The 12,166-nt window shown below is 32.6% G+C and overlaps 1 protein-coding gene across 2 annotated transcripts; it reads left to right on the plus strand.

Moving 5' to 3' along the window:
• Positions 1-219: 219 nt before the first annotated feature.
• On the plus strand, positions 220-6,423 carry LOC139877366 (serine/threonine-protein kinase ATG1c-like). Of its 2 annotated transcripts, none has more exons than XM_071864793.1 (13): positions 220-625; positions 1,317-1,437; positions 1,523-1,581; positions 2,043-2,107; positions 2,192-2,285; positions 2,380-2,460; positions 2,572-2,680; positions 3,452-3,524; positions 3,625-3,989; positions 4,157-4,503; positions 4,891-5,170; positions 5,334-5,404; positions 5,876-6,423. In XM_071864793.1, the coding sequence occupies exons 1-13, from the start codon at positions 380-382 to the stop codon at positions 6,119-6,121; spliced, it is 2,157 nt and encodes a 718-aa protein (XP_071720894.1). In that variant the 5' UTR covers positions 220-379; the 3' UTR covers positions 6,122-6,423. The 2 variants fall into 2 exon arrangements, with proteins under 2 accessions (XP_071720894.1, XP_071720901.1); XM_071864800.1 differs by having other exon boundaries at positions 4,160-4,503.
• The last annotated feature ends 5,743 nt before the right edge of the window (positions 6,424-12,166 follow it).

Genomic DNA, 12,166 nt, shown 5'->3' on the forward strand with positions numbered 1-12,166 from the left:
ATCTGAATCGAATCGTGCGCATTATGCACACGGCACACAATAGCTTTTAGCCACCCAAAAACCTTCTAAAAGAAACCTTACACACAACATACAACAAAGTAAAAAGATATAAATGATTAAATAAATTCATCTTAGTTGACGGTTGACCTTATCGATTACTCCATCTAATCATCATCATCATTTTCATTATAGATATAAAATTGAATGAATTCAATCATATAAAACAAAAAGACTTCCAATTCTGTATCAAACAAAAATATCAATCAATCAAATACATTCAAAAATCAATCAATTTCATCTTCTAAATTCGACACATGTCAACCAAAACCAGTAGCAGAATTTGATTCCTTTAACTTAGGGTTTTGAATTTAGTAAACGTATGGCTCAATCATCTTCTTATAGAGTTCGATCGGTTGGTGATTATGTTGTTGGGAAACAGTTAGGGTTCGGTTCGTTCTCAGTGGTGTGGCTTGCGAGACATAAGGTTCATGGAACCGAAGTTGCGATTAAAGAGATCCAAACTGGAAAATTGAACAAAAAATTGGAAGATAGTTTGATGTCTGAGATTGATATTTTGAGAAATATTAATCATCCTAATATAATTCGTTTGCATGATATGATCAAGGTCATCTCTTATATTCACTTTCTTTTATTTCAAGTTTTTTGTTGGTTTTAGTATAATTGTCTGATTTGTTTTGCTTGTTTAAAATAGTTAGATAACCACATTTTTTGAACTTTACCAAATAATATATGTATTCTTTTTTTTTTTTTTTTGGTGATAGAAAACTGTAGGTATGTTACATGATGGAAAAGATTACTGGGTTTTGGGATGTGTTGTAAGCAAATATAAAGGTTACAAATATAGTGTGATCAGTGGAATACAGTAGTGTTTAATGTGGGTATTTGATGTATATAATAGAGTTGCAGTTAGGATTGATGGAATCAAGCTTTTAAACCTTAGAATCGATTGCGAATAGAAGCAAAGTCAGAAACTGTTTGTAAGGTTGATGCTTGATTAACTATGTTTGATGAAAGTTATCTTTTTGAGAGGTAACAAAACGCAAAAAAAAGGAGCATCTTTATTGGTAGTTTAACAAGGATTGTTATGAAATATGATTAGTATGTTACTAAGAGGGCAATTGTTATGTGATTTGTTATGAAATATTGTGTAGTCCGGTTTCCATGACATTATTAAAACCCACAATATAAAATTGATGAATGAATTTAAATGGATAGTATAGTTGAATCGTTGAAACTTTATGTTTGGCAAAACCTTTTTTGAGTTTGTTCTTGAAGTCTCATGTGTCTGGAATTAGGAGCCTGGCAAGATACATCTCGTGCTGGAATATTGCAGAGGAGGTGATCTATCTGTGTTTATTCAAAAACGTCAAGGTAGAATTCCCAAATCGACCTCGGTGCACTTCATGCAGCAGTTAGGTATCTGCCAGAATCTCTCTCTTTTTATTTGGATTATTGTTATTGCCATTGGTGTTTGAGTTTCCGAAGCGTGTTTATATTACAGCGGCTGGTTTAAAAGTCCTTCGCGATAATCAAATCATCCACAGAGATCTAAAACCTCAGGTTAGTATTAGTCTTTCATCTGCATCTTGTTTATGTTGTAAGTCGTCTGTCAAAGCATGATCATTGATAGTCACTGTCGAAAGATGATTATGGAATATTTGCTATAGGAGAAACTTTAAATTTTAGATAACATCAAGACTAAATGGGCATCACTTATTATCCTTGTTTATAATTGTATAAACGTGAACACTCTTGGTTAAAATTGCTACAATGAGTGTCAACATTCAAGACTTTTAACGTTCTGTATGTTAGTGTGAGTAAATGTACACCTTATATACCATGTACATAAACACTTGCATGGGGATATCATATACTTTTTTAGTCTTTTTGGAGTTATGGGGAGTCGAAATTAGAATCTCTAGATCCTAAAGATTTATGAAAACAAACGTTGCACCTACAGTCATAGCTATCTCAATTTCACAGTTTATATTCTTTTCTTATGTATCTTTTATGGTGAACAGAATCTTCTACTTTGTACAAATGAGGACAATTCAACATTAAAAATTGCTGATTTTGGCTTTGCAAGGTAACATAATTCTAGCCATATATCTGACTGTAAACCATGTGTTATGACTCAATGATGCTTTTTAACATCAAGTTGACTTTGCAGGTCTTTGCAGCCTAGAGGTCTTGCCGAAACCTTATGTGGTTCGCCACTTTATATGGCACCAGAAATTATGCAACTCCACAAGTATGATGCCAAGGTGCTATTATCTGTAACAATGCATAACATATAGTTTAGTCTTCTTAGAATATATTTGGTAAATTTGTACATGAAAACAAAAAATGTAAACACAGGCAGATTTATGGAGTGTTGGTGCCATTTTATTCCAACTTGTAACGGGGAAAACACCATTTACAGGAAACAATCAAATTCAGGTATGAATTTTCCCATCGGTTGTTTGGGGTCTAAGGAGTCTTTTTTGAAATTATTTAAGTTGATAATCTGACCTGATAGTGGTTTACATTTTGTTCAACCTTTTTGTGTAGTTGCTTCAAAACATCATGAAATCAACGGAATTGCAGTTTCCTCCCGATACGAAGGACTTAAGTCCTGAGTGCGTGGACCTGTGTCGAAAATTATTGCGACAAAATCCAGGTATGTGTGGTTTAAAGTCATATCAAATTAGCAGTTACATATCTTATTGAAGCAAGGAACAGTGTAGTCAGAGATGGCAAGGTAGGCGGGTTGAATAATAGGTGAAATCGGACTTGTTTTGAAACGTGTCTTCTTTAGTATGGGTCGGACTGGGCTTGGGTTGTATGCACAAAAAACTAAACATTGGGTGACTTTCAACTGGTTTGAAATTTACCAAAGTAAACATTTGATGTGTCCTGTTTGACCCCTTTGTGTTATTACACAACCAGGAACGAATTCTCAATGCGTTGAAATGCCACATCTAGTGTATCTGTTAGATCAGATAGTGCACAACATTGTGAAAGTTGTTTTTAATTTTTTGGCCTATTATGTATGTTATGTATAATGTATAATGATAATAAGACACATTATACTATATTATGTTATACGAAAATTGGCGGAACTACGGAAGAAAGACATATATGGTATTCAAAGTGATTCTTTAAACATGTAGTTATGGTGTAACTAGTATAACATAAGAATTAGAAAACGTGAAAGGTCTAGTATATTAGTATTAAATGAAAAATGAAATAAAGCAAAACGCATGAAAGAAAACAAACTTTACATTATGACGGAATTAAGATTATTTTATCACCATCATCCTCACTCTCATCACAAGTAGTAAAAATATGGTTCCTTTTTAGTTCGTCCCATGGTTTTTTATTTATAACAGATTAAGACTTCTGATCCATTAATCCTAATTGTTATGAATTTGATTACTGTGATGAACAGTGGAAAGGTTGACTTTTGAGGAGTTCTTTACACACCCATTTTTCACCCAAACTAAACCCGATGAATTATCAAGGTAATCTGAACGGTGGTACTTTTTCAGCTATTAATAATCTTACTTCATCAATTTTGCATGCCAATTGCGAAGTAGTAAAATATTGTTCTGGTACATGCAGAGATAGTAGGCCACGAAGAACAACAGGCGGATATTCTTTTTCTACAAGCCCGGGTTTTAGAAACAAAGAAGAAAATAACCAAGAAGATCTACCGTTTACTCTAGATGACGATTCTAATGGTCCTGATGAAAGTCCAACTATAGTTACGAGATCACCTTTGAGATCTACTTACGGGTTCTCCTTAGATACTGAAACTAATAGACGAGACTTGTCAAAAGACATGGAAATTTCGTATAGATATAGCCGTTCTAGACACAAACCAGATGTTATTGGTTTTGCACCTGCAAATCGTAGATCGTCAGAAGGAAATCTAAAAGAATCTTTGAGATCTATTGACCATAAACCGGTAAACGCGGACTCTAAAGGTATGTTTGACCATTTATAGATGTATGTACAAAGCACGACCCACATCCGACCTATTCATAAGTAAATGGGTCGAAATTGCCACCTCTAGTAATAGATGTTATATCGGAGCCTAAACTATCTTCTTTTGTCAATGTTGGCTTATTTTTTTTAATCGTGCATCGAACAGTAGTGGACTCTTTGGAGTTGATTGATCGGGATTACGTTCTAGTATCTGGTCCCTTGGGTGATACTTCTTCTTTGGCAAGTGTATCAAAGGCGAACCAATTAGCGTTAAAATCACCTTCTAAAGATGCCCGCTCAATGTCTAGTGCACCATTACCCATCATTGGCGGTACCGCCAGTAAAGTCCGCCACACCGGGAGTTTCGAAAGTCAATGTTCTGCACCCTCCGGGACTTCTCATGGGTCCATTGATCTAATCGATGCTTTGGAACAGCCGCCAGCTGACAGCATTGCTAGAATTAAGTCATTGCAGGATTATGCATCCACAATCTCTGATTTGGTTAATGACAAGGTACGTTTAATCGGTCAAACTCGGTCAAAAACTCGGTCAAACTCTTGATTACTCGGGAAATCGGTCAAAATTTGACCAAAACTCGGAATTATTGTCAAAACTTGGTCAAAGTCAAAGAAAAAACTTGAGGAGTTCTCGGTCAAAAACTCGGGATTACTCGGAAAATCGGTCAATACTCAAGATTACTTGGAAAATCAGTCAAAATCGAGTCAAACTTGGTCAGCATCCTAGTACTCGAGTTGCCGAGTACTCCCTTAAATGTCCCGACCGAGCACTCTCTGAGTAGTGATTTTTGCAACCTTGTTTGAGATATTTTTATCTGCCGAATGTACGTATTCCAGTTATTTTCTGATTGTTAATCGTGTTATCTGTTTTTAATAATTGAAGATTGAGGCGGGAGAACGACTAGAAGCGTTTTCGATACAGTTTGTGATACTTGCAATATGGAAGCTAGCACTGGATATATGTCACACACAGGCTGCTTCAGCTGTCAGTAATAGTCCAGGTTTAGAGATAACAACTTCACGCACAACCTCTAATAATAGTCCCGATATTCAAAAATGTCTGGAAACTGCCAAGTCACCACAGGACGTTTGCAGTCATATTGAAAGAATATTTCTTGGTGAAGTTGAAAATGCTGAGGAACTTGCGAAGGTTATCGAGCCTGGTACGCTATTTAATATTGCTGGTTTTAAATAAAGATTAGAAGATAACAGGACAAGTATTATTATTATTAATTATTAATATATATGTAATTAAATCAAACAGGAAATATAAGTTACAATGCGTATATGCATATTAATAATAATATATATAATTTTTTTCTCCAGGAAATGTTGGAATGCCAGATGCAATGGAAACAATATTTCAGGCTGCCCTTAATTTTGGCAAACATGGGGCTGTAAGTCTTTCTCTGTTCACTTGTTTAGAATTTTTTACTTGCTATGTATAAACGTAAATAGCACTCTATTAACTAAGATGATTAATTGCGGTAATAAAACTATCGTGTTGTACTACCTGTACTTGAAAACAAGGTTGCAAAAATCCCTACTTGGGTGGTACTCGGTTGGGACTTTTTAGGGAGTACTCGGCAACTTTGGGAGTACTTGGATGCTGACTATATTTGACCTTGACTGATTTTGACCAATTTGAATGATTTTCCGAGTAATCCCGAGTTTTGAAAGATTCTCCGAGTAATCCCGACTTTTGAACGAGTTTGACTGAGTACTCGCCGAGTTGCAAAAACTGAGTACTCGCCGAGTAATTCAGAGTTCTGCAACCCTGGTTGAAAAATGTGGAAGCTGTACATTGATCTAGTCTCGCTCAATTCCGGCTCTGGAAGTATTTTGATTTTCATGAGTGTTTTGTGTAGGTTGACGAATATATGGGTTTTGTTGAAAATGCATCGGCGTTTTACTCAAAAGCAGTGCGTTTGTTAACTTTTCTTCTAGTGGAAGGACCTTCACTAATTCTAAATCCTCCATTTTCTATCACAAACTCGGATCGTTATAGGCTTAGAACTTACATAGATGTTATTAACAACAGACAAAGCCATTCAAGATCTCAACTGATTGCACTCCTCAAAGGCTGTGATGATCAACGTTCCCCATCAGTTTGAACCGCTTATAGCATCTATGCTTTGTAAAATTCTTTGTTGTACAGCTTATTCTTTGTGACTCAGATTTAAACATGGGATTCATATTCCACATTTCTATATTTTAGACTGATGGTAGAAAAGGAGAAGAAAAAAAAAAAATAGGATAAAAAGATGTAAAAGTTTGAATTCATGGTTTCAATTTGGTTAGTAAATAATGCTCAGTCAGGATCTAACGTCTGTGTAATCTGTAATGTTCTTTATTTCAACGAGTCTTTTAGCATATATGGTACTATGTTTATATTTGATCGTTTGTAAGTTGTAAAGTTGCGTTATACTGATAACGCTTTTTAGTACTTGATATATAGTGAACTGGTAAAGGGTAATGTTATGATTTAGTCGAGTTGTTTTCGTTATGATCATATTATTGTAGAGGAAGTTAAGTGTCACGAGTCACGACCTATGAGTTGTTTGAATCTATAGATGTGAAACAGGTGAAAATGGAATGCTTCCAAACAACCTATAAACCCCTTAATGTACAACTCTTCCATAACAATTCTATTGTCCATTAATATGTGATATTTACCTTTTCTTAAACCGTATGTTTTTTGTCCGTATATGTGACAATTACTTTTTCTTAAACTGTGTGTTTTTTGTCCGTAGACAGTAAAATTGAGATGGAGGGTGTACTATATACTGAAAGAGCTTGTGAACTACCATTATTAGGTCCAAAAGGTGTATATTTAGAGTGGGGATTAAACCTGCTTCTGTTTTAGGTCCAAACTTTCACATGGTAAGTCCCAGCTTTAAATATACTAGGTACTACTGAGCTATTGCTACATTGGTTATTATTATTGCTTATAGAGAAAGATAATTTAAAAGTTGATTGATTGTGTATAACCATGGATGATATCTTAATTTACTATGTTTAATGCAAATATATGATAACTAAACGACATATGGATGTATTGTAGCATTTTGCTAACAGCAACATTTAAAGTCGTCGTTAACACGTTGTAAAAGTCGTTAACACGTTGTAAAGTATTGTACAATATTATATTTGTATCATACACACATAATGTAATAAACAAATTTGGTAGATTTTAATAATATTTCTCGGTTGTTATAGATTTTTTTGATAGATTTTATATATAAAAAAGTTATTATATATCTGTTGGAAATTTTGGATAAAACAAATGGTTTTTACCAAACTTTGGACACATATTAATATATGATAACGTAATACATATTAGTAGCTATTTAGTGGATTTTGTAGTCCTTGACGAAGACTTTAAAACGAGCTAAAGCGTGTCCAAAACGGATAGAATGTGAATGAGATATCGAGTCTCAATGTTGTGTGTTTGATGCAAAAATATGGAAATCTAGTGGAATGCATCTTGTCCCACATAGGAGTGGAGATAAACTTATGAGAGGTATATAAGTTCTTATCTCCAAACCTATGTCAAGACCTTATTCCATATTTTACTCTATGTAACGTCCTCCCAATAGGGTTTGGAAGGAACGTCACTAATTTCAAAACATACCAATATATTATAATAAACGAGAACAATACTAAATGGTGAATTTAAATACGCAGCGGAAAATGAAATATCGTTACAATGACAGGAATAACAATATCAAATGAAATATCGTTACAATGACAGGAATAACAATATCGTAAATATTCACATGCAGAAGTAATAAATGCGATATCTCTTGATCCTATGTCCAAGTAGCATCACATAAGCAGTAAGTATAAGAGCTTGAATCAAACAGTACCTGAGACAAAACATGCTAAAGTGTTAACCAAAAAGGTTGAGTGAAGTTCATAGGTTTAACAAAAAGTTTGTCGTTGTTTTAGACCACAAGATTTAGTTTGTAAAGTTGATCTCCCGCAGGATCAAAAAGTTATGCCAGTGCGTGATATTTAGACTAAACGTTGTTTGCCCCGTGACAAGTTGTTCTGTCCTTGTCGTTTAATTTCATTATCAAGTAATACAAAGACTTAGTCAAATGTATCGGGGACGTTACTCCCGATAGGCCTATCCCCAATAATTAAGAATGCCGCAGCAATTAAAAATATCACTGTAGGGACTTAGTCGGACATAGCCGGGTATAGCATAGTTTTAACAGTTGGTACTGATATTTAGACTAGACTTTCAAGTTTGCCCCGTAACAAGTTATCGTTTATACTTGTCGGTTGGGAACTTGCTGGTCATAGCCCAACATATCACAGTTTAATAGTTGGTACTTGTATTTAGACTAGACTTTCAAGTTTGCCCCGTAACAAGTTATCGTTTATACTTGTTGGTTGGGGACTTGCTGGTCATAGCCCAACATATCATAGTTTAATAGTTGATACGTGTAAAACAGTTATAAAAGTTGCGCATGTATTCTCAGCCCAAAAATGTAAAGAGTAAAAGGGATCATATGAAACTCACGAAAAATTAGTTTTAGTATTTGTATTCATTTCATAAAAACAATTATAAAAGTAGCGCATGTATTCTCAGCTCAAAAATATAGATAAAAAGGGAACTATGAAAACTCACAATAACTAAGCTTGCATCTTATACCTCAACAATTAACGATATTACGGCAGGGATTTAGCATGACAAAGCATGTATATAGCATAAAAGTTTGAGTACTTGTGTCTAAAGTGTAAAAAGTAAAAACAGCATGTGTCTCACCCAAAGTAAAAGTAAGTAAGTTTGCTAGCAATTAAAGAGGGGCTATGAATTCACCTTAGTAAGTAGAGAGAGTGTTATTCCTCGGAATAAAGAGTTGAACGAGTGAGCAGGAAAGTCAACCTATTGACATTTAAGAGTAGTTAAGTGTTTTGCCCATGTTTAAGTTTAAGTATGTGTTTAAGTATAGTTTGTTTTACTAAGTTTCTATTCCTAGTAAGTTACTATTTTTATAAAGTTTCCATTTTTAGAAAGTTTCTTATTTTACTAAGTTTATATGACTAGAGAGTTTCTACTTTTATCAGTGTTTTCCATTTTAGGATACTTGTCGTATTAGATAAGCTTCCAATCACCCCTTTCCCTTCGAATGGCTAATTTAGATCTAGGGGCTTGAGCCATAGGACCCTTTAAATCGGAAATCCAAACCCTCTGCCTAGAATCTCATAGAAACCATTCGTCAAGAAAGTTCGAAGATCTATACATCTCTAATACATATCCCAAAATGTTTTTATGTTACAATATAAGTAGTAGGTTATAGGTGATAGTAATAGTAATAGTGTATACATGTTATTTATTTTATTTTTAATTGCATATAATTTATAACATTATTTACATATTTCGGTAAAAATAATAACCGAAGTAAAAAGTAAAAAGTAAAAAGTAAAAAAGTGAAAAGTAAAAAAAATAAAAAGTAAGAAAAGAATACTTACTAGTAGTAATTCTTCAAAGAGAGAATGAGAGAAATTTTGGTGTGAGTTTGAATGAGAAATGAGGGGTATTTATACTTGAAAAAAATTAGATAAAAAGAATAAAATAATTAAAAGAAAAAGAAATATTTAATTCTTAATTTGATTTTAAAATTAAAAAGTATTAAATGTTAGGTCATGGGATAATGCACAAAATAAAATAATAAAAGTAGTTTTTCCATTAAAATTTTTAATTAAAAAGTAATTTATTTATTTATTTATTTTTTTATTTATTTTAAGGATTTTTTTATGTAAATAAACAAATTTATTTAATGTTTTTCCAAGAATATTTGTCAATAATATTTTATTTTTATTTTATTTTTATTTTTGTTTTATTTAATTAATAAATACAAATTTTGCATAATAATAATAAATAATTCGGTATTTTGTATTTTTAATAATAATTATGATTTTAATTATTAAACTATAGTTTTAGTAAGTTTGTAAATATTATTACATTTATATATAATTGGATTTATTATATAGTTAAATATATAATACATTAACTAAATAATAAAAGTGATACAAAGTTTATATACTTAGTTAAATTATGTCAAATTATATAAATTAATAATATATTATTTATTTAAGCGTACATTGTTGACTAAATATTACTATTCGGTCAATATTTAATTGTATATAACAACCCTTAATACATATAGTCAGACATATAACCCTAGGGTTAATTCAGTAATTTAGAAGTCGAAAAGTGAGGGTTGTTACAGTACCTCCCCGTTAATAAAAACTTCGTCCCGAAGTTTTAGGTAGACTTCTCGGATGCATCAGCGGTTGAGAAGAGATGGGGATATTTCTGTTTCATTTGGTCTTCACGTTCCCAGGTATGTTCGGGGCCTTGCGTGTTTTCCAAAGGATAGAATATTGTTTTGTTTCAAGTGTTTAAGTCATACAAACCATAATCTCTATAGGTTCTTCTACGAAGTGCATTTTATCATTAATGCAGAGATCATTCAAAATGATGATGTTATGCAAGTCATTTCAGTAAATTGGATACATGAAATGTGTTATGAATAATATTGAGCTCATTTAAAACCTTGAGCGTTTATGCTGCAATATTAGGCAGACAAAACAGAGAGGAGTTCATGAAAATCATAGTCATGAAATTTGATAGAGATCGTCATTCTTTATAACAAGAATGATGAATTAGAGTTTTATCGACATTAAATAATATGGATAAAGTAATTCGATTATAGAAAGAGTATAAACGAAGCTATCGTAAAAGAGTAAATGAGAAAATTAATTGTTTGCCTTAACTTTTGACGTAGTTACGATTGATTTCCGAATTTCAAGGAATTAAAGAAATCTTCGAAATCTTTATAAGATTTGATTTTTCGGTAATTACAAAAATTAGGATTTTCTTTAATTAAAGGCGGTGAATTGCCTCGATTGTTGTGTCTGGAATTTTTGCTATAAATTAGCTTCTTCCGTTTCATTATCTTCACCACTTATATACTTTCTTTCTCAATTCATACTTCCAAAAGTTTTGTTAATATGCTCAATCCAGTTCTTGTCTTTGACATTATATTGGTTATCGCCACAATCATCCTTCTTTTCCAACTCCCACCAGAGGAGTCTGTTTACTTCTACTATGCTCTAGAATTTATTGTGTTTTTAGTTCTCCTGTGTCTTTATATTGCTATACGCATTGATATACACGGTTTGTAATTTCAGTGTTGTTATCGGGATTTATATTTTTCCTTATATGTCGAAGCTTCATGCTTTTGTAAAGCAAGTAACGGTCCAGAATTCGTAGGTATGAAGTTTCGAATGATCATGATATTCAAAGCAGAAGGAAAGGTAATAGCACGATTTGATTTGTCATATTACCAGAATATTCGGAAAAGACCGAATTGTCAAGAAAAATATTTTCTTGATATTTTTAGAGTTTAAATAGATAAGAGTCGTGTAACATGGCAAATGATGATTATAAAGTCTATGAATCATCATCTTCCATTAAAAATTTAGCATGACTTACTGTAATATAATCACGTTGGCCTGACGTCATTATATTATACTAACTCATGCTTCAATTCCCAACACTACTTCAAATCATTCATAATTTAAACTTGAACTTTACAGAATATAGAAACTAAAACAGTTTCCTTTATGATGTGATAAAGATATCGCAAAGAGATAATTAATTGCTGACAAGAATCGTTATAAAGATATCTTCAGAAATATAGAGGATATTTATAACGAAAGATACAGTGATATCTCAGAATTTCTAAGTTCCAATGATGAGGAAAATTCTTTTGTTTCCTCTGCATTTAATGCTACCATATCTGAATCATTGGTTATCAATCCGAGATGGTTTCAAGAAATTTTATTTTTTTAGATGATTAAACGCTGATTGTAATCGTCAACGGATCTAATGGTTAACGAATAGGCGTTGTTGATGATAATTTCGGTGGTTTGATGTGATAATTCATCATAGAATACGAATGAATATAATTCATGAATGTAGTGATCTTTAGGAAGATAACACCTGCTAAAGCTTTACTTGAATTCTGGTATGTTAATTTTAGAATGTGTAATTAAATTTGTATGAAAACGATTGTGTATCACAGTGAAGGCAGTGAGTATAATTAATGATTTATGAATCGAAATTGAAGAATGTACAG

This window comes from Rutidosis leptorrhynchoides, chromosome 1 (genome assembly GCF_046630445.1).
Source record: "Rutidosis leptorrhynchoides isolate AG116_Rl617_1_P2 chromosome 1, CSIRO_AGI_Rlap_v1, whole genome shotgun sequence".
Lineage (NCBI taxonomy): Eukaryota > Viridiplantae > Streptophyta > Magnoliopsida > Asterales > Asteraceae > Rutidosis > Rutidosis leptorrhynchoides.